General features: G+C 38.0%; 1 protein-coding gene across 3 annotated transcripts; it reads right to left on the bottom strand.

Annotated features, from left to right (window-relative positions):
- Positions 1 to 1,862: 1,862 nt before the first annotated feature.
- On the bottom strand, positions 1,863 to 21,031 carry senp1 (SUMO specific peptidase 1). 3 transcript variants are annotated; one of them, XM_061985817.2, is made up of 18 exons: positions 20,396 to 21,031; positions 20,204 to 20,250; positions 19,940 to 20,094; positions 14,281 to 14,356; positions 13,311 to 13,464; positions 13,087 to 13,231; positions 12,896 to 13,014; positions 11,513 to 11,796; positions 11,364 to 11,427; positions 11,253 to 11,291; positions 11,085 to 11,169; positions 10,853 to 10,987; positions 10,603 to 10,734; positions 7,441 to 7,644; positions 7,286 to 7,365; positions 7,129 to 7,213; positions 2,990 to 3,085; positions 1,863 to 2,912 (listed from the first exon to the last, which is right to left on the bottom strand). In XM_061985817.2, the coding sequence occupies exons 1-18, from the start codon at positions 20,533 to 20,535 to the stop codon at positions 2,850 to 2,852; spliced, it is 2,103 nt and encodes a 700-aa protein (XP_061841801.1). In that variant the 5' UTR covers positions 20,536 to 21,031; the 3' UTR covers positions 1,863 to 2,849. The 3 variants fall into 3 exon arrangements, with proteins under 3 accessions (XP_061841801.1, XP_061841787.1, XP_061841795.1); XM_061985803.2 differs by having other exon boundaries at positions 1,864 to 2,912; positions 19,940 to 20,127; XM_061985811.2 differs by having other exon boundaries at positions 1,864 to 2,912; positions 19,940 to 20,097.
- Positions 21,032 to 23,644: the final 2,613 nt, after the last annotated feature.

Genomic DNA, 23,644 nt, shown 5'->3' with positions numbered 1-23,644 from the left:
AGCGGACGGGAAGCCAATGCAGCGACTTTAAAACTGGTGTAATGTGCCGCCGCCCTCCGGTCCTTGTCAGCACGCATGCAGCTGAGTTTTGTAATAATTGCAGACTTCGGATATTCTTTTTAGGAAGGCCAGAGAGCAAGGATTTACAATAGTCTAAAGGACAGGAAATAAAAGCATGCATTAGCACCTTCGTGTTGGCCTGAGAGAGAAACGGGCTATGTTCTTAAGATGACAAAAAAATATTTTTGTAAATAAAAGTCAGCTTGGAGTCAAAAGTCATGCCTAGATTTTAATAGACTGTGTTGGTTTAAAATCTTGTAATTTCAGTAAAGGTTTCTCCCTCAGGTCTTCAGGGCCTAAAACTAAAACCTCTGTTTTGTCCTGGTTGAGCTGTAGGAAATTCACTGCCATCCATGACTTGTAGTCTACAATGCAGTTAAGGAGGGTATATATTGGTCCTGTGTCATCAGGAGTCATCAATGTGTATCATCAGCTTCCCTGTGGAAACTGTTGCCGTGTCTCCTCATGATGTCCTCAAGAGCAGTGGTCCCCAACCACCGGGCCAACATAAAAAACACAATATATACATTATATATCAATATAGATCAATATAGTCTGCAGGGATACACTCCGTAAGCACACATGGTTGTATTTCTTTATGACAAAAAAACCTAAATTTTATATATAAAAATTATATAATGTATGAACCAGCAATATTAATAACAGAAAGAAACAACCCTTTTGTGTGAATGAGTGTGAATGGTGAGGGAGTTTTTTTGGGTTGGTGCACTAATTGTAAGTGTATCTTTTGTTTTTTATGTTGATTTAATAAAAATAAAAAATAAAAATAATTGTTTTATTTTTTTTATTTCTTGTGCGGTCCGGTACCAATCGATCCACGGACCGGGACCGGGCCGCGGCCCGGTGGTTGGGGACCACTGCTCTAGAGGCAGCATATAAAGATGAAAATTAATGGGACCTAAGATTGAGCCTTGAGGAACCCCATATATTATCTCATGGGTTCTTAATCAGTAAATTACATGCATAATTTGAATAAACTTTTTTTTTAAAGCTAATCAGAGTGCCAAACAGGAACATTTTTAAGTGGTGTCAAAACAATTAAATTTTTTAATCAGCGCAATCACTTCTACATTTTGATTAATTACAGTAAATTACCTCCATGCATAATGTGTTTACTTTCAAAATCAATCGTCAGAATGTCAAACAGGAACATATTTAGGTGCTGTCAAATGATTACATGTTTTATTCGATTAATGACACTTCCGTTTGAATAAATGTGATTAATCTCAGTAAATTGCTCGCATGCATAATTCAAATTAACTATAAAATAATATTTTTATCAGAACAACTGTTTGAAATGCTGTCAAATACTTATATTTTTTAATTAGATAAATCGCACTTTCGCATTTTGATTAGTCACAGTAAATTACTTGCGGGATTACTTTAAATTACCTTTACAATCATGTTTTGTTGTCAGAATGTCATACAGGGAAACATTTTCAGGTGCTGTCAAATGATAAACATGTTTTAACAGATTAATCACACTTCTGCAATTTGTCACAATAAGTTACTTGCATGCATAACTTCAATCAACTTTAAAAACATATTTTGTTAAAATGTCAGACAGGAACATTTTTAGGTGTTGTTAAATCTTTCAATCGGATTAATCACACTTTTCATTTTGATTGTGACTAATCACAGTACATTACTTGCATGCATAATTTTAAATTAACTTAAGTAGAACAATATTTTGCTGTCAGAATGTCACACTGCAACATTTTTTAGGTGTTATACCTGAATAAATGTCATTTCCTCCAAACAGTTGTAGCTAAATCAATATCAGTTTATTTTGAAACAAAATTTGCCACAAGTTGGAGTCTCCTCACACATCTTGGCATTGACGTATGCATTGACCTGATCACTGACCTTAGAACAACCTGTGTTGTTACCGTTCATGGTTAAGGTGTACAAAAAATAAAATGTGCAATTAATCTGCATCTGTACATGCTTCAAGGGATGTTTTGTGATTATAAGCTGACAACCCTAATATGGTGTATACACAGTATATTTATACATACTGTTTGTACTCCATTGATATGGCACCAACAATAATACATGAGCATTTATTACTGAAACAATTAAATCTACATAAAAAATAGCAAGTACATAAAAAGTATAATACAATGTACCAAGACAATTTAGGTTTTGAATATATATACAAAGTTGAAAATATTCTGAATTTGTCAAAAGTTGCTGTAGACTCCCGTACACAAAATAGACTTTGAAAGTTAATTTACAATCTTTTTGCAAAACTCATTAGGACCTTTTTCCAGGTGTGACAAATAAGACTACTTTGTGTCACTTGCAGAAGAATTCTACTTCCATTCAATCACACTCTGCATGGCAATGTCATATTTCAACACTTGTTGAAAGTCAAATTAGAAAAATAATCCTCTATTGAATGTAAATGTGCATATTACAAGAGAAAACAATGTACAAGTCTTATGGCCCAATACAAAGGTGCCATTAGGAGAGTCCCATTATGTCATCTAAACATGTGTGGTTGCTTCAAACTGAACACTGGACTTGACAATATGCTTTATAGTCAGTAAACAAGAATTACTTTTCAGACAAATCCTGCAGTATTTGAGGTATGCTCGCTCTAAAGACAATTCAAGAAAAAAAAAACTTAAGTGTGGGTAGACGACTTGGGGGCAGTGCTTAGAGCTCCAGCAACATCCTGTAAGCAAAAGTTCAATAAGCTTGGTCAGTCCCTGATGTGATGAGCTGGTGTTGCAGGGCCTTGGTAGGCCTGCTGACCTTTCCTTTCACAACAGTTTACGGTTCACTATCTCCCAAACCATCCTCCTTCTGAAATACGGCATTTGTTTCTGCAAAAAGGATCAACAGAGCACATGTTAGCAGCTGAAGAAGGCTCCCATTCATGCTGATTGGGCAGAGCAAATACCTGTGTGAATGTGATTGGCTTGTCTTTGGTAATGTAATCTGCATATTTACATGTGAACATTCCACAGTCACTCCCGTTCATTTGCTGTGGGATTTCCTGCGAGGACAGAGATGACAGTCATTTTGACATATTTAGGTACATATCAAATACTTTATTGGCAGTCAATTACAAACCATATTTTAACTGTAGTTTGGAAACAATAGAGTAGTGTTGCATTGAACAAATAAGCAACTTTAGCACAACAGCCTCATATAGTCTTTCACACGGCAATGCCTCTTCAAATATATTGTCGTATAATACTAACCACCATTTTGGTCATTTAGTGAAATTTTTCAACCTTTTTTGAGCTAAGGCACATTTTTTGCATTGAAAAAATCCAGAGGCACACCACCAGCAGAAATCATTAAAAAACTAAACTCAGTTGACAATAAAAAAGTCATTGTTGGATATGACTTTACACCATAACCAAGCATGCATCACTATAGCTCTTGTCTCAAAGTAGGTGTACTGTCACCACCTGTCACATCACGCCGTGACTTATTTTGAGTTGTTTGCTGTTTTCCTGTGTAGTGTTTTAGTTCTTGTCTTGCGCTCCTATTTTGGTGGCTTTTTCTCTTTTTTTTGGTATTTTCCTGTAGCAGTTTCATGTCTTCCTTTGAGCGATATTTCCCGCATTTACTTTGTTTTAGCAATCAAGAATATTTCAGTTGTTTTTATCCTTCTTTGTGTGGACATTGTTGATTGTCATGTCATGTTCGGATGTACTTTGTGAACGCCGTCTTTGCTCCACAGTAAGTCTTTGCTGTCGTCCAGCATTCTGTTTTTGTCTACTTTGTAGCCAGTTCAGTTTTAGTTTTGTTCTGCATAGCCTCCAATGCCTTTTCTTAGGGGCACTCACCTTTTGTTTATTTTTGGTTTAAGCATTAGACACCTTTTTACCTGCACCCTGCCTCCCGCTGTTTCCGACATCTACAAAGCAATTAGGTACCTGCTGCAACCTACTGATATGGAAGAATATTACATAAATTTTAAATGCTTTAAAATGTAATATCGGAAATTATCGGTATCGTTTTTTTTAATTATCTGTATCGTTTTTTAATTTTTATTAAATCAACATAAAAAACACAAGATACACTTACAATTAGTGCACCAACCCAAAAAACCTCCCTCCCCCAGTTACACTCGTTCACACAAAAGGGTTGTTTCTTTCTGTTATTAATATTCTGGTTCCTACATTATATATCAATATAGATCAATACAGTCTGCAAGGGATACAGTCCGTAAGCACACATGATTGTGCGTGCTGCTGGTCCACTAATAGTACTAACCTTTAACAGTTCATTTTACTCATTTTCATTATTAACTAGTTTCTATGTAACTGTTTTTATATTGTTTTACTTTCTTTTTTATTCAAGAAAATGTTTTTCATTTATTTATCTTATTTTATTAATATTTTAAAAAATGACCTTATCTTCACCATACCTGGTTGTCCAAATTAGGCATAATAATGTGTTAATTCCACGACTTATATATCAGTATCGGTTGATATCAGTATCGGTTGATATCGTATCGGTAATTAAAGAGTTGGACAATATCGAATATCGGCAAAAAGCCATTATCGGACATCCCTATTTTTAACCCAAATAGGTGAAATTAGATAATTTCCCATGGCACACCAGACTGTATCTCACGGCGCGGCACAGTGGTTGAAAAACACTGATTTAGTGGATTTGAAGCAATACCGTGTGCTCTCTGTGCTAAAAAGGTACATCAGCACCACCTTGTGCACTGGAGGCTCCCCACACCCATTCTGTGGTGCACTAGGAAGGGACTAATTAGAGTCATGAGAATATGGCCAACTTGGTTTCTGGCAATCTCCTCAATGATTGGTCAAAAGGCACTCACGTGACGACAGAGCACCCTGACTGCCCCTAACTTTGAGCTGATGCCATATGTTTGGAGCACTTCCTCGTTAGTTTTTGGAAGTTTAAAATTGCCCTGTTGTGCAACATGCGGCTGCTCTAACCGGGAGAATTGTGGGAAGGTTTTACATCGCTTTCCCCACAACATGGAAATAAAACATGGTTCACAAACAACACTGGAGAGCCACAGATTACAGCGTCTTGTGCGAGGTAAACATACAACACGTCGTCTGCGTTTTGTTCAGGAGAGAACACGCAGAAGCTAACACAAATAACAGAAAAAATTAACATTTACGAGATGGTTTGACAAAAACAGACTCTTTGAATCTCAGTAAAACTAAAAAATTAAACTCAGTAACAGTAGAAAAGTAAGTTGGACACAAATACGAAGAGGGACATTGAAAGAGTAAAAGAAACCCCATTTGGGGTATAATAATAGATGAGAAAATGAACTGGAAGTCTCAGAACAACATACAACATAACATGGTAAGAAATACATCGATAAGGAATAAAGCAAAATATCTTCTGGACCCAAAATCAGTTCATATTCTCTATTGCTCGTTTGTGTCACCATATCGGAGTTATTGTGCAGAAATATGCGGAAATGGCTACAAAAGTACACTTAATCACTTACCATGTTACAAAAAGGAAAGATCAGTTAGAATTATAAGTGATACATACAGTGATGTCAAATACATTGGAGGCAGCCCCCACAGTTGACATACTTCACATAAAAGTAAAAATAAATCTGTGATTGTTAGTACAAATGAAGATTTTGACAAAATGAAGGAAGTTTTTTTTTGGTCGTTCAGAGTATTTTATTTTATTTTTTTGCATTTATTGCGACGTTGGATGCATGTTAGAGTGTCCGCTGGTCACAAAGCACTACAGGGCTGTAGCGGCAGAAGGCGTCAAAATTATACTTTGACTTAAAAAAAGCATGTTTTATTTTGACTTTATGAGCTGAAGTATGTTTAGAACTACTTATAGACATTATTTGGGGGTTTTAATCAGAAAAACAAAAAACAATGACAGCAATTGCCAGCATCCAGGCACAGCCGTGGAAGTCCCTAGTAGCAGTTGTGGCGCCTGTTCAGTTGGCCACACTCTTTATAAACAACTCAGACTAATGGACCAACAGCGACACCTGGTGGTCAAAACGAGCACACTGACCCCGTGTATGTCCGTATCGCTTTTATTTTTTACTTTTTAATACTTGATAGGTTTCCCTGAATTAAAGTGTCAGTTCTCCTGATAGACTATAGAGTAGTTGCTCTATTTCAGGGGTGCCCACACTTTTTCAGCAGGCAAGCTACTTTTCAAATGACCAAGTCAAGGTGATCTATCTCATCTTATAAAATAAAAATACAAATATTATATTATATATATATATTTATTTATGAAACAGACGTTTTTTGTTAACATGTTAAAGGTGTTTAATAAAAATACAAGCATTTAACACATGCATCATGTTGTAATCGTATGCATGTTCGAAATAAACTCAATCCATAATCATAACATATAAATTCCTTTCTTTCATAAAGACAAGAATATACGTTGGTGTATTACCTGATTCTGATGACTTGCATTAATTGAAATCAGACAGGATTCACAGTAGTGCTGATAACTTCCACATTTTCGAATTTACATTGCGGAGGAGAAAAAAAGTCCTCCTTTCTGTCCAATACCACATGAAAGTGGTTGTTTTTTGTCATCTTATTTGTCCAGCTTCCATTCTTGTTTCAAACACTTTACAAGAACGGCAAACTCCTTAGCTTGCTAGCTTGTGTGCGCTAGCTTTCTGACTCTTATTTTGTTAGCGCAGGCAGGATGGAGCAGCATTTTTTTTTATTGTGAAGACAGAAACCGTGCGGTCGGTATTTAGGCTTTTGACGACATGTTCGGCGCGAGAGTGTTGAAATAAAAAGGGTTTCTCGCTTTCCTGTCAGTCCTTTGTTTCTTAATATTGAGTTCGCAGCAGCCAGCATCCTCTCACAAAATCCTCGGGTGCAGCGAATTTCAATCAAGTGACATCATGGTGAAGATTGATGATCGCTAATTTTTAAGTCTATTTTATTAATGCCTGGCTGGCGATCGACTGCCGCACCCGCCGCGATCGACAACTGGGCACCCCTGCTCTATGTTATAAGAGGGGAAAAGGACTCACTCCATCACCTGGGAAGGACACTTACGAGCCTCATTAAATGTAGAACTTACATTGCGCGTCTTGCTGCATAAAGTCCATCCTGTGGTATCCAGTTCTTGACCCTTTTTGTCCTTACTTTCTTGTTGCAGGTATTCACTGCAGACAACACACTGAGTTCATCTTTACAGTCGACATGCAGAAAATCCCTTTCACATCAGTGCAACTTACAGCAACACTTTGCACGCTTCATCATTGTTTCCTCCCATAGAATCAAAATATGTGACAGCCTTTTGTCGGAAATCCACCACCTGAGACAAGGAATGTGATGATGTTAGCCTGCTATATAACATACTCAAATGTTCCCATTGCTTAGTACAACTTACAGAGAGGCACCAATGCATCCTCAGGTGGACAGGAACCAAAAGAATGTCTTTGGAAAAGATGTCCATCTTTTTAGTCCAGCGGCGGACAGCAGAATATCCGCTACTGCGCAGCTTGGGATAGAAGAATGTGCTAAATGTGTTGACAGTGGGCAGCTTAGGGGTTTTGCTACGTTCCACCAGCAGATTCATGTAAAAGTTGATCACCTGACAATAGAAGGACACGAAATGCCCAAATTAATGAAGATTGGGTTAAAATAGAACCAAGTGTTAAGTACAAATAAGTTAGACTGTTGATGACCAATAGCGAATTCACAATAATGGATGCATAATGAACCCCTAATCAATGCCATAACATGTTTATGAATTGCAATTGTATGCAATCAGCAGTTCACGCTTACACTACAAAAAAAAATATTATATGCATGCTCCGATAATCCCTGAGTGAGATTGACCGATACCAATACGATCACATGTATTAACTGTACATGCTTGCTCTAACAATATCAGCACAATGTTTAAACTAGTTCCTTATTTTCTTTTATGACATACAAAGGTTAGCTCAAAACTAATTCCATAGTACACAATATCAGGGCTTGGCAATGAAATGATATCAATATATTACAATAAACACGTAATCAATATTTAATTTAATTATTTTTCATTTATTTATTTCAGGCAATGACATAAACAAGTACAAAGTTGACAACACGTAATAATATAAATTAAAATAGTGCAAAAGGTAGTGTATAGTATAGTATGTAATGCATGATTGTCCAGTTCAATAAAAAAAAATTGTGTGATATATTACATAATGAGCAGCTGAGATAGGCTCCAGCACCCCCCGCGACCCCAAAAAGGGACAAGCGGTAGAAAATGGATGGATGGATTACATAATGATTTTTTTTTGTTCATTTTTTCGGAAGAAACCAGTAGTTGCAAAGAGGTTGGTTGCAATAACAAAGCCCTCGCTCTCTTGTAAACCCAGCAACGCAGAAAGTGATCACTGATTAGTGGGAATGACCCGCCAACAATCAATTAGGTTAAAGTATCAACTATCAAGTTTGGTTGCGCCATCCTTTCGTCTCGCGGTAGTTCTTTTGCACAGTGTGAGAAGAGAAGCTAAAAATGAGTGCTGCAGAGAGAAAATGTATTGTTGACAAAACAGGAAAAGTCCCTTCTACAGTATGGACGTTTATTTATTTTTAAGACACGGACCGTAGTCGGACAAAGGCGCTCATATGATCAGTAATACCACAGTTTGTAAACATTGACCAAAAAAAAGAGAAATATCACTATCTAATCATCCTATCGATCATATACGTGTTTTATTAATGTAATTGTTAATTTAATGCTAATATTTCCGTACTTTCTGCTGTAAAGTCGTACCATCTACACTTCCTAAACTTTACTAAACACGTTTTTCTTGGTGTTGTTTCAAGCTGGCTTAGCAGCTAGCTTAGTTATTGGTCTGCCTGCTTCTGGCTTGTTCTCGGTGTGTAACATGTGTAGCCTCGTTCTCCAGTGATTTAAGACTTAAGATACCGTATTTTCCGCACTATAAGGCGCACCTAAAAACCACAATTTTTCTCAAAAGCTGACAGTGCGCCTAATAACCCGGTGCGCTTTATTACGATTCATTTTCATAAAGTTTCGGTCTCGCAACTTCGGTAAACAGCCGCCATCTTTTTTCCCGGTAGAACAGGAAGCGCTTCTTCTTCTACGCAAGCAACCGCCAAGGAAAGCACCCGCCCCCATAGAACAGGAAGCGCTTCACCCGCCCCCATAGAAAAGGAAGCGCTTCACCCGCCCCCGGAAGAAGAAGAAAAAACGCGCGGATATCACCGTACGTTTCATTTCCTGTTTACATCTGTAAAGACCACAAAATGGCTCCTAATAAGCGATCCGGTTCATAAAAAGACGCAATCTCTCCATCCGCACACGGATTACTACCGTATTTCACAGCAACTGATATTCCTGTGAACCGCACTGTGGAACGGGAGCACGTACGGTGAATATTCGCACCACAGGGAATGAAGTCATCCTTCACTGTGGTTCTAGCTTGCCATGCTAACTTCCACTCATGGTGATATTCAAAAGGAAGACCTTGCCAAAAGAGACCTTTCCAGCCGGCGTCATCATAAAAGCTAACTCGAAGGGATGGATGGATGAAGAAAAGATGAGCGAGTGGTTAAGGGAAGTTTACGCGAAGAGGCCGGGTGGCTTTTTTCACACAGCTCCGAAGGCGAACACACCTTCACTAAGACGGGCAGACAGCCTCGGACGACATACGCCAACATTTGCCAGTGGATCGTAAATGCTTGGGCAGATATTTCGGTCACAACTGTGGTCCGAGCTTTCCGGAAGGCAGGATTCACAGAACAACAGCGACACTGACTCCCGATGACTTCTACGAGACGGAACCGGCCATTTTGGATACCACGCTTGCGCAACTTTTCAATTCGGACACCGAAGACGAAGAATTCGAAGGATTTACGAATGAAGAATAACTTCAGAAGGTGAGCGCTATGTTTATTTTGTGTGTTGTGACATTAACGTTCGAGCAACATTATGTTACTATTGCTCTACACCATTTTGAATTTTACTATGTTTGTGATTGCACATTTGCGTACATTTTGGGACAGAGTTGTTAGAACGCTGGTTTTCAATATATTATTAAAGTTTGACTGAACTATCTGACTGTTTTTTTGACATTCACTTTAGCGCAGCGTTTTTTTGACATTCACTTTAGCGCAGCGTAGGCGCGGCTTTTAGTCCGGGGCGGCTTATTGGTGGACAAAATTATGAAATATGTAATTCATAGAAGGTGCGGCTAATAATCCGGTGCGCCTTATAGTGCGGAAAATACGGTACCAAGAAATGCAGTTTATCTGCCGTAACGGAGGTGATGATTATCTACTTAGGGTATTGGCTCCACACGGTGTATAAAGATGCACAATTAACTGCTGGCCCCTTGTCAGCCCAAAAACTAAAATAAAAATAAATAAAGTATCTGACACACAGGATCGTTTTCTGTGATCGTCATTAAAAGGCATAAATCGGCAATAACCAATCATATTCTTTTTACAGAAATCAGCCAATTGATAGGCGGATCCCGAATAAAGAATTTTTAAAATGGCTTTTAGACAAGGAATCTGTGCTCACCTCATCATTGAGCCAGTTAAGGCCACTGAGAGTCTGCAGATCTTTGCGGGTCAGGCTAAGACCAAATCCCTCACTGAATATTTCATCAGGACTCCCGCGTCTTAGCACCTTGTCCACCTGAGCTTCCATCTCCTTAACAAATAGACAAAGTGTGAAAGGCAGGAAAAAGTCCAGACGTTTACATTAATTTAAAAAATCTTAATATTTTAAAAAATAGACATGCGAGTACATATGTAGATAATAATCACACCTCTGAGAGTTCTGGGAATTCTGGTTTATCTTCAAAAGGCTCTTGTATAACTAAAGTCAAAGGAATTTCCTTCTCCAAAGGAACTCGGACATGGACCTCCACATCTCTGCTGCGGTGCCCTACCTCGGACAGCCGCTAAGAACATAAAAAGGCAGGTTAGTGGAACATAAAAACGCAGGTTAGTGGAACATAAAGGGTGGTGCACATCCCGTGTGATGAGTGTTGTAGCTACCTGCCGCTGCAGCTGGGCCGCCAAAGCCTCCTGCTCTTCTATATGTCTTCGTCTTTCTCTTGCCCGAGAATCATACATACTTGTCCTATGGTCACATATGTTATGTTTTTTATGGACATAAGTATTAAACTCAAGTATTGAATCAATTAAACTAACACAGGTACTTACAGCTCTTTAATCCATAACTCGGCTTGGAAGCAAGGCGCTCTGTGAACACAGATGTTTTTTGTTGTAAGCTATTTGTAATTAATGGTTTTAAAGCCAGAAAACAAAACTAACCTTGAGCCGTCTTGCTTTTTAACCTTTTGCTCATTCACAATAATAACTGAGTCACCATCATGAGCTAGAAGAGAAAGGACATAAGCAGATTTGCAATTCACTCAACAATTCAGTACACGTGTACCAAAAAAAGATGGCAATCAAATTACCTGATGACTGAGTGTCCTGAGAGGAATTGTCCTGCAGTGTGGAAGGGGAGGGAGATGACAAGAGGGGAGCAGGTTGAATGGAGCTAAGGTCCGTGTCCTGAGACCATGTCTGGTTCCCTGGTTTGCGGGTGGTCCCCAAAGGGCTGGGAAGGTTGCTGGAGCTCTGGCTAGATACCTCCCTGGGGCTGGGAGGACTGCTTGGCCCCTCTGAAGTATCCCCTGCCGCAGAACCAGCAGGGGAAGAAAATTGTAGCAGTCTCCGGCTGGTGCTCAGAAAGCTGGTGCTGAAAGAATGTGAAGATATAAACACGAATAAGTTGGTTTCCCGCAAGCAGACAGAACAGGCAAAAAATTTGATAGGAAACAATACACATTAGCAACCCAACAGGTTTTATTTAATGCAGAGACTGAATATTTCTCAACTGTGGCACAACAATACACAGATTGATCTGCATATAATGTGTTTTGATTTTGCCAAATAAATGGAATAGTGTCAAAAGCCGACTTGGAAAGACTAATCCATGCCCTTGTCTCCAACAGGTTGAACTACAGTCATGGCCTTTTAACTGGCCTCTATAAACAAGCTGTAAAGCAGCTGCAGTACATCCATAATGCTGCTGCTTGATTCCTGACTAGAACCAGAAAATATGACCATATTAGTCTCGTGCTTCGGTCACTGCACTGGCTTCTTGTAGCGCAAAGAATAGACATTAAAACAGCTCTGCTTGTGTACAAGTCTTTTCATGGTCTTGTGCCAAAGTACATCTCTGACATGTCAGAAGCATTTGAACAATATTGGCCTCTAAGAATCTTTAGAGAATGGTTCTCCTGCTGGTACCCAGAGTCAGGACAAAACATGGTGAGGCTGTGTTTCAGTTTCATGCTTCTAAAATCAGGAATAGTCTTCCAAAAGATGTGTGACAGGATTTAACGATGACAATGATCAAATCCAGGCTGAAAACACTTATTTAATTGTGCATATGACAACTGAAAGTATTTTATTTACACAGTTTGATTTGAATTTGAATCATTGATTTTGTGATAATTATATTTTAGAGTTTTGACGTGATTATTTTGGGGGGTATTCCGCCTTCCTGTAATTTTCTGTAAAGCACTTTGAATTGCCTTGTGTACGAACTGTGCTCTATAAAAAAACCTGACTTGCCTTGATTGAACAGTCAATGTGAGAAATGTCTTTAAAAGAGGTTAGCTCTAGTTGACCATATATATATATATATATATATATATATATATATATATATATATATATATATATATATATATATATATATATAATGATTATTAAGCATTACAACTGATTCTAAATTCCCAAAGTGATTACAATCAGTGAGTCAATATTGAAGGACCTTCATGTATACTTACAAATCTCGGTGAGACCGAACAATGGAATGCGGCCGGCCATTGTGAAGACACGACGACTGACCACCTGAGACCATGTTCAAAAGCTGCCTGTAGACCTCCTTCTCCTCTAAACAAACCGACTGGACACATGGGATTAGGCATGAGTTTTTAAAGAAAAACAAAGGTGGTACAATATTGTGCCAACGTCTCACCTCCTGAGCTGTGCAGCAGGGCTTAGTGTGAAGTGTGTGGCCGGATGACGTTCTGTGTGACGGGCTTTGAAAAACTTTGATTGGAAAGGTCTTCTCGTACATGCTATTGCTGGAGCTGCTGGTTGTAGATGCCCCACTAAGCACACTATGCAAACATAATGTAATCAGACATGACAAAACCAACCCTGACTACACAGACTAAAGTACAGAAATGGTTGCAGCACCTTGGTGTGGCATATGTTCTGAAGTTTATGGGCCTGCCGAGCCGTGCAGAAGGGTGACATTTGGATGTGATAGTAGATGGCAAGCTGCATGGATGCCCATTTATTTTTGGTACTTCACGATGTCCTGGATTGATGTGCATTTGCCGCCTGCAAACTTTAGAATCCCCAAACAGACTTTTTATTTCCAGGCAATACCAGGGTTGCAGACAGAAAGTGACCATAAAGCGGCACCCATGATGCGTAGGCCTGGGCCAACAAGAAATCGCCCATTAATCAAAAAATAAATGAAAATGGACTTGATAACTTTGGTGTCATTAATATATATCCATGTTCGTGTGTTTGTTTGTTCCGTCTCTTGCTTTCAAACAGAGTGGCAGAAGATTCACTATGTGCATCGTTGTGAGCAACTGAGTGTGGTTTCTCAACAGCAGAACTACTGTAAATGAAAGGAGTAAACCCTCGACAGTCATCCACAATCTTTTCTCGGTGAGTGGAGGTGGAGCTAGCTTCTGACAGCGCTAGTCGCTAGTGTAAAGCACCACAAGGTAACACAAATTAGGATGAAAAAAGATGATTGCAAAGCAAATGTCCCGTTGTGGGATTAATTCGGATTCAAACTGAATGAGCAAGAGGATTCTAAAACTGTAGTTCAAGATGTACAATATTTACACTAAGTGCAATTTTTGCTAACAGATATTGAGTAATTTTATTTGTGTTTACTTATTTAGGATAATTAGAAGTTCTTGACCAAATGGTAACAAATAATGAGAAGTAAGAGTATTGTGTTTGAAAGGGTTACATTATTATCATTATGATTTAATTAGTGCTTAAATTGGTTTTAAAATATAGCTGACAATATTATCGTTTATGGGCAATAACGTGTGGGACAATATTATTCAGCAATATTTGGTATTGACCCAGGCCTAATGATGCACAACCCTGTTGCAACACCTTAAAAAGGTAAACTCACCTGATTTAGAGGTTTTCCACTCCAAAGTTGTCGAGGGAGCAGCAAAAGTCTGGTCCAACGAGTTTTCTTTGGAGCTCTTAATAAAAATAAGACCAGCACAACTTCAGTACAAACAACTAATTTCCATATACATATGCACCTTAAAATGCTTTACTTTCTTATACTTTTTATTTCTAGAATATGTTTTTTGCACTGCTGCGCTTGTTAAGAACAGCGTTTCATTCTCATGTGTATATTAATACGCTCTGAAAAACAATAGCACTAATACCACTGTTGGTATGCAGGCTTGATCTAGTCATACCTTTATGTAAAATACAATTGTATCAGACTTATTAATTAGGGACGTACTGGTATTGCGGTTTCAAAATCCTCACAATAATGCTGTGACGTGCGACGCTATCAAACGAAAACTCGGTGACTGTTTTTTTCTGGCACTTTTGCGGTAGCCAGTCTGAAAATAAAACTACATCTCTCAAAATCCTCAGCACAGTGCGGGACCAGCAAGGTGGAGGCGTGGAACGCTGTAAAGGGGAGAAAAAGAGGAAGCTTGTGGGAAAAGTGTGCTTGTAGTATCCATCCATTTTCTACCGCTTATTCCCTTCGGAGTCGCAAGGGGCACTGGAGCCTATCTCAGCTACAATCGGGCGGAAGGCGGGGTACACCCTGGACAAGTCGCCACCTCATCGCAGGGCCAACACAGATAGACAGACAACATTCACACTCACATTCACACACTAGGGCCAATTTAGTGTTGCCAATCAACCTATCCCCAGGTGCATGTCTTTGGAGGTGGGAGGAAGCCGGAGTACCCGGAGGGAACCCACGCAGTCACGGGGAGAACATGCAAACTCCACACAGAGAGATCCCGAGGCTGGGATTGAACTCACGACTACTCAGGACCTTAGTTTATTTGTGAGGCAGACGCACTAACCCCTCTTCCACCGTGCTGCCGTGCTCATAGTAGATAAGAGGAGTTGTTTTTTCTGACATTTCCCGAAAATGTCATCAAAATACATCCATAACATTTTGAGTTGTGTCGCTAACAAACAGGCAAACAAACCCTGGCAAAAAAAATTACCTCTTTAGCGTAATTAATCACCGCGTACAGCAAAGCAATGCGCGCCACAATCGTCTTGAGCCTACACAAAGCCAGTCACGGCGCACAATGCAGAGGGAAAGCGCCCAGTGGAATCGCGGACAGTGCACACCATGGGAAATAAGAGTAAAATGAGAAGCTCCTTGATAAACCATCACCCGGAAAATACATTTGAAACAAGCGAGGCTAAACATCTATTGGTAAGGTATTTACATTATCGAAATACATTATTTAAAAAAAATGTCCACTGCAGACGACACTGCTTCTCAGAAAGTAAAAGTTGAAAGACACTAAAGTGAACATTATTGTTTTACACTTGTTACACAGGATGCGTCACTTTAAAGATACTCAACTGTAAGTGTTTTTGTTATATTTGCTTCTGCGATGAGATGAGGCGACCTTTCGCCGAGTGCAGCTGGGATAGGCCCCAGATCCTCCGCGACCCAGAAAGCGACAAGTGGTAGAAAATAAATGGATGAATGAAACAGTGAATGTTCCCGCACAATTCTTTGCCCTTAAAAATACATGTTTGTCATAATACATTTTATTATAACACTTGAGCATTATGTTTGTGTTCAATTACAGCAGTCCTTCTCAAATAGTGGGGTGAGACCCGCTGGAGGGGAGTAGTGCGATGCCAGAACATGCTTCATCACTATCATACTTCAAATCCCGCTTAAAAAGCGGCGCACGACAAAACGTGTTCATGGTAGCCATTAATCCAGATTTCCTCATTTTGATTTAAAAAAAAATAAAAAAATGTTTTTATTCAATATTGTCTTATACAGTAGGTTAAAGTGTTTGCTCCTAAATTTATAACGCTAATCAGTTTGAATTTATTATAATTTTATTTTTCAGGATCTAATGGCTAAAAAAAATTAATAGTGTAAATGAGGATTTTTTTTTATTTCAGGCAAATTTATGCACTTAATTTTTTTTCTGTTACAGACTACAAATCCTAGTATAGTTATAATTTGTTTTAAGTTGATCTATGTTTCTTTTTTTTTTTCTTTAACGTTAATAAGAATAAATATTATGCAGAAATGTATTTCTAACAATTTTATAGACACATTATACAATTTATATTTGTGGCGGAGAGTAGGGGGGCATGGAATTTTTTTTCCTAGGGCGTAAAAGAAAAAAATCTGAGAAGCACTGAATTACAGTAAGTGTGTTTATCATAAACAATACTGACACTTCATTATTCACACTGTTTTTAAAAAGTTTTTTTTTGGACAATACAACAATATTATCATATCGCGCGGCCTTAAGGAACTGCACTTTTTTTTTGCCTATCATTCACAATCCTTGTATAAGACAAGTGCACACATTTTTTCTTTTTTATGCATTCTAAATAGTAAATAAATGCGATCAAAAGTCTGCTTACAATGGAGCCTACAGGAGTCGCCTTATTCTTCTTACAAAGCCTTTAACTACATCCAAAAATGTTTTATATACATGCTGTAAGTATATAAGTAATGTAGTAACTGGACGGTTTGGTTTGTCTTAAAAGACGTTTCGTCTCTCATCCAAGAAGGCTTCATCATTTCATGCTCATAGACTGAGTTTGGTCAGATCTATACTTAGATTTTTCAGATCTAGTCTAGATGGATGAGAGGTGAAAGGTCTTCTAAGACAAACCAAACAGCCCAGTAGCAATCAATTGAATGCCCTGAGAATACAATGACCTGGATGACTGAGAACATCCAGAGACTAAATTAGTAACAGGTACATTTATAATAAATTGTAATATTTACGCATTTTGCTCAATTTAAACATATATGGCGCATTCATTTCAAAAACGCATCAAGACGTTGTTTTTTTTCTTCAACAACATTACTGATTGCTGCTCACTGCAGACTTCATGAGAGACAACAAACATAATAAAACATCACTTACTGTACAATGTCTGCTGTCACTAGGACGCAGACTGATAGAATCTATGTTTAGAGGACACATAACGCCCCCCGCAACCCCAAAGGGAATAAGCGGTAGAAAATGGATGGATGAATGGATAATCCACATGAGCAAAATGGGGGTGGAACCAAGCATCTTGTGTCTTTCTTGAAAATTCCAGGTCTAAATTGGCTGTCAAGGATTACGTTTTCATCATTCCACTATCATGGCGAGAGGCATGATTTATGATCTGCACTGAGGGGAGAAAGCACCTCACCAACCGGTGATGTCAATATAGGCACACAAGCTAGTGATCAATGGCGCTGCTATAATAGTCTGTCTGCGTTAGCGTTTATAATAACAATATCACTAATACTTGGTTAAAATTCAAGTCACGAAATGTAAATAAAGTATTTTTGGTGGTTTTTGAATGGGTATTTATTGGGATTTATGGGCAGAATAGAGGACATCCCATTGGCTCAATTGTAAGTGCCAGGCTGTACGCTTAACTTTTTTACTAGTAGCACCGGGGCTACTAGAAAAAAATTAGTAGCTCAGAAGATTTTTGTAGCACAGAAAATATTTAAGAGCATCATGAAATGTATTAAATATTATAATTTCATACATATAAACACATTGCCATCATAAGGCCTAGTGCAATGCTCAATTAACAGAGAACATCCCTAAACTGTGCTACCACTGTCAGTAACACGAGTGTCGGGCTGGGCGATATGGATCAAAACTCATATCCCAATATCCTTTGGCCCATGAACTAACCCATAATTGAAAATATCCGTTGATGTACCTAAATATCTCCACCATGCTTTGATTTTAAATTTTCAGGACTGATTGGGATCCCAATTACACAAAAACAGGTACCAACAAGTAAGAAAAGTAGGATTTGCATAATGGGATCCCAAATTAAGAGGGGTTTTGGGAAAGACAAAGCCTTGAAAATAATATAAGAAAAGCCAAAAAATAATCTTCAATCTTCTTTAAAAAACCTTTAGCTATGCTTAATTTTTCAGCTAACAAAAACACAAAAAACTAAATGTGAAATAAGGTGCCCAGGTTTAAGAGGACATGTTTAAACGTCAGCAGCAACATTTAAATAATTGACCTTTAATAATTGTTTTTATAGTTATACATTATTATAGGACACTTTACTCGTTACTTTACCAAACAAGTAATTGAAACGGAATTACTCTTGAATACATGTAATCATTAGGGAAAGTAATTAATGTGTTACTTTAAAAAAAAACTTCTGAGATAAGTTGTGTGTGTATATGAGAGCAAAGTGTGCGTCTGTCTGTGTGCCTTTTAAAGACGGTGCCTGTTGTCTAGTGATGTCAACGAGTCCACGCTCAGCCTTAGTCTTACAAACATTTTAGCTTGGACTGTTTTTGTTAGCTTTGCAGGCTGGCAGCAGCAGTTTGTCGGCTCTGACAGCAGTGCTTTTTGAATCTTTCACTGGTTTGTTATGCCTGCTTAATAAATAGATTGAATGTGCTCTCATGGCTGTATGTTCTTGTCAAGAAGGTATGATTTGGATAGCACACAGCTCTCATCGCGTGCACACAGAGTGATCAGTGACACTTCTGTGTCAATCACTTGTCCATTTGGTTTAAGTTAATTTCAAACATGCTATACAGACGGGCACATTTTTTTATCTAGTTTGTTACAATTTGGATGCATTTATTTTAGGAGCTAAATGCTAATTAAAAGGTTATTATCTGAATTCGAACACGTGCTACCCCCCCAATACTTGCACAACAGATTTTTAGTCGTAAATGCTCGCACCGTACAGCCCTGTAAGCAGACTTTTATTTACAAGTTAGAATACATAAAAAAATATATACCCTATTTTTCGGAGTATAAGTCGCACCGGACGAAAATTCATAATAAAGAAGGAAAAAAACAAATATAAGTCGCGCTGGAGTATAAATCGCATTTTTTGGGGAAATTTATTTGATAAAATCCAACACCAAGAATAGACATTTGAAAGGCAATTTAAAATAAATAAAGAATAGTGAACAACAGGCTGAATAAGTGTACGTTATATGACGCATAAATAACCAACTGAGAACGTGCCTGGTATGTTAACATAACATAATATGGTAAGAGTCATTCAGATAACTAACATATAGAACATGCTATACGTTTACCAAACAATCTGTCACTCCTAATCGCTAAATCCGATGAAATCTTATACGTCTAGTCTCTTACGTGAATGAGCTAAATAATATTATTTTATATTTTACGGTAATGTGTTAATAATTTCACACATACGTTGCTCCTGAGTATAAGTTGCACCCCCGGCCAAACTATGAAAAAACTGCGACTTATAGTCCGAAAAATACGGTATGCGTTCGTCCCATGTCTTTCTTAATGAATGTGAACAATAGGCAAAATTATTTTAAAAAGTGCAGTTACCCTTCAATGCCGTGACAATATCAAACGTCAGATTTTGATATTGCTACATCCCTATTATACATAAATAATTTTATGGATCCCAATGCAGTATTTATGTTAAAGTCACCTTATACACCTTGCAAGCCACCTAGTGTAAACTAAATTGTGATAAGTTGAAGTAGCACAAACGGCGGAAAATATTTTTTTGAGGCGGCACTTGGTGTAAAATGTTTGCAAAACCTTTGCTTTTCTTACGGTCATTGGTATCCAGCTTGCAGGCGATATTGATGGCTGTGGCTGAGATTGTTCAAGCGGAGGTCCAGGGGAGGCAGGCAGTACATTTCTCAAAGTAGGGCTCACACTGTTCTTCATCCACGTTGCCACACTCACGCTTCGATTCTTTACCCCTTCTGCTGAAACCAGGATAGTTTCAATAAGCCCTCCTGAAGAGGCACAATACAGTAAAATGTCACAATAAATCATGATGGATAATGGGGGTGGGGGGGTAATTGAAATTACCCATTCGAGATTTCTTTATTGCTGTTCCATCCTTTCCGTCTTTCGAACTTTAAAGAAGAGAGTGATACAATACAGTACATTACACAGCTGTCATTACTAAGAAATCAAGTAAAACAAATGTAAGAACAATGACACATTGGAAGTTCCTTAAAACGTGTGACCGTTGTAAGAATAACGTTTTTAAGCTCCTACCATTCCAGTGGTCTTTTCCTTCTCATTCTGACGAGATCATCTCCAGGCGGTCGGTCTGCAAGAGATGGTTCCGGAGCTGCAACACCATTGCGAAGATTGGCTACGCCTGACTCCAGCCATTCGTAGATTTTGTTCAGCATGGTTCCAAGTAAGTGTACTTATAACACCGCCGGTTCACAGATAACTCGCTACAAGTGCGTGTCGTCTAGCGGTCCTCGGAGACGACACAAGTGAATCTAACGCCAGTCATTCGAGCGGGTGCGCTGGAAACGGGCTAATTTCTAACGTTTCCCCCCACTCGGCGCTGGCAAGTTAACGGTGACTTCGCTAGCCAGTCTACACACAATGCTAACTACCCTGCTAGCCAACGTTGTTAGCAGCGCGGCTAATTTACAGAAGTATGTTTAAATTACAACAGCGATGTGTTAAGTCACAACCAATGCATTCGGAATAACGGCTATCCTGTTGCGCCTCACGCTAGCCCGTTTACATGTGGTTAACGACACTTTAAATGGCCAAAAAACTCGTTGAAGTGCAGTGTCTCCCGCTTCTTCCTCATTCAAAACCACAACATGGCTGAAACCGGAGCGCTCCACCATTGACGGATCTGATTGGACGGCCGTGCTACTTCACTACGAGTATGACGACATATTACTGGTTGGTTGTCGGCGAGAGATTTATACATGACGTCACGGCTGCCGGCGTTGACCCTAAAATAATGTATTTATCATATCCCGGACAATATTCATGACACATTTGTGCTTTGTTTTAAAGATGTGCTATTTGGATTTAAACTGTATAGGAAAAAAATGAAAATGAATTTTACCTTTGCAACCTCAGTATACTATTATTGGCTAAGTTTTATATTCATAAATGTAAGTTTCTCAGTTGTTTGTGCCTTTAAAAAAGAATTAGAAGTCTACTTTAAAACACTCTAACTCTAACAACCAAAAAGCTGTGAAAACTATGATGCTGTGTTCCAAATTTGGATTATTTACGGAACTTGTATGAACCTATGGCTTTACATTTTCTTACATATATATATTTTGCATTCTATTTTAGTTACTTTATTGAGTTTACAACCCCCTAGCGCTGTTTTGTACTGTTTTTGTACTTGTTTTGTTTATTATTATTTATTGATTGTATGTAAATGTTGCATATTATAAATAAAGGTTTATTTAAAAAAAAAAAAAAATTATCAACCACTTCAAAAACACACACTAATTTACGATCAAAAATGATCTGAAATGCTCCCGTTGAACATCATTCAATTAGTTTATCTGTAAAAGAGATACTTTAATATATGTACGTCATGAATTACCAAGAATACGTCATTTGGTCTACTTGGTCCTGTGGTTAGACTAGAGGGCTTTTCAAACTGTGGCACAGCCTACTCTCACTAAATTATAATAATATTGATGATAATAATATTAATAATAACGCTGTCAAATGATAGTTTTTTTTACAAATCAGATTAATCCATTTTTGTTTTGTAGGTAAAGATGTATTATATATTGTGCTTATGAATTAATGTTGCTGATCAGTTTGAGGGTATAATTGAGTTTTTTAAATTTTTTATTCGGTATCAAATGATTCAAGTTGGTCAAAAAATGTTTATAGTTTAAAGGATACTTCTTATTTTATTATTTTAGGCAAATTGATTCACTTTAAATATTTTCTGTGATAGACTTTATAAATGTATTTGTTGTAAATTGATCTTTATTTATTTTTTATTTTCTTTAATGTGAATAAGAATGCAATGTTTTGCATAGGTGTACTTATAATAATTTTATAGAAAAATTATACTATTTATAGTCACCCCTTCTTCCTGGGGTTGGCGTAACAGCAAATAATTGAGAAGCACTGGATTTATCACACTTTTAAATTTGTATTAGTCAGGATTAATCAGGTTATTATTTGCTTGCATAGTTTGTATTTTGAAGTGAAATGTGTCAGTGAGCACAACAGTCAGAGTCTCCTCATTCATTTATGTGTAAGCATTGATCTGATCACTGACCACATAACCCCCGCCACTTTTCAGGTAATTCACTGTTAAGGTAAAGGTGCATGTCTGGTTAAAAATAAATTGTGAATAATCTGCGTATATACATGAATAATACGATACTTTTTACTGATTAATCACATGAGTTAACTTGCTAATAATATTAATAGGGTCTGTGCCCTCCCTTACTACTTAAAAAGCATATTTTCTGTAATTTTGAGGAATTTTCAACTCACCCCAAACTCTGTCCTTCCCCACCTTGGAACTAAAAAATAATCATCAACCCTAATTGAAGTTTGCTTGGAAGGTTTGAAAAATAATTGTTTATTTATTTTTGTCAGGATGCTGCACCTTCTATAGTCTTCTGGTGCCTCTAAGGGGGACGTGTCCTACTGGGGCACGTGTAACCTCGGGAAACATGCTTTATCAGTATCATGCTTCAAATGTTTATAGTTTAAATAACAATTTTTTTTTTTATTCAGGCAAATTGATAAACTTTAAATCTCTTGTTACAGACTAGAGCCAATGTTAAAAGTTATTCTTTATTTTAAGTTGATCTATATTTCTTTTTTCTTTAATGTTAATAAGGATACAATGTTATGCAGAGGTGTACTTATAACAGTTTTATAGACAAATGATACTAACAGAAAATAATTGAGAAGTACTACTCTAAGGGGAGGTTTAGTTTGGTGTCCATCCATCCATCAATTTTTGCGCCGTTTATCTGAGTCTGGGTCGCGGGGGCAGCAGTATAAGCAGAAATGCCCAGACTTCCCTTGCCCCGGCCACCTCCTATAGTTCAACAGGGCAGACACCGAGGTGTTCCCTGTCGAGCTGCATGACATAATCCCACCAGCGTGTCTACCCCAAGGCCTCCTCTCGGCTGAACATGCACCAAACACTTCACCAGGGAGGCGTCCATGCAGGAGGCACCCGTAGTAGATGTCCGAGCCACCAGGATGTTTGGTGTTTTCATTCCAATAAATTACACAAATCAATAAACAACATTGATTTATTATATGTTCAAAAACAAAACAGAATTCGCCATTTTTAGTTGACTGAAAAGGTGTGGGCTGAAGCATCAACAAGCAAGTTCACCTCACATTTTGGACTTCCAACTAGAATACATCGACTCACAGTAAACTATACAAGTGTGGATGCGTCATTTTTGAATAGTTTATGGTTTTGTGTGTATGAGGAAGAACTATATTTCTATCGATGATAGACACATTTGTACATATTCACTC

This window comes from Nerophis lumbriciformis, linkage group LG01 (genome assembly GCF_033978685.3).
Source record: "Nerophis lumbriciformis linkage group LG01, RoL_Nlum_v2.1, whole genome shotgun sequence".
In the NCBI taxonomy this organism is placed as follows: Eukaryota; Metazoa; Chordata; class Actinopteri; order Syngnathiformes; family Syngnathidae; genus Nerophis; species Nerophis lumbriciformis.
The sequence above is the reverse complement of the archived record's forward strand: the minus strand, read 5'-3'. Positions and strand labels throughout refer to the sequence as shown.

Bases quoted from the DNA above. Each gene is read 5' to 3' on its own strand.
- senp1 (XM_061985803.2), bottom strand. From the start codon at position 20,535: ATGCTGAACAAAATCTACGAATGGCTGGAGTCAGGCGTAGCCAATCTT. The intron at 13,015-13,086 runs GTGAGACGTTGG...CCATGTGTCCAG, and splicing joins CCTGCTGCACAGCTCAGGAG to TCGGTTTGTTTAGAGGAGAA. The intron at 3,086-7,128 runs GTAAGTTCTACA...CTGTCCTCGCAG, and splicing joins TATGCAGCAAGACGCGCAAT to GAAATCCCACAGCAAATGAA.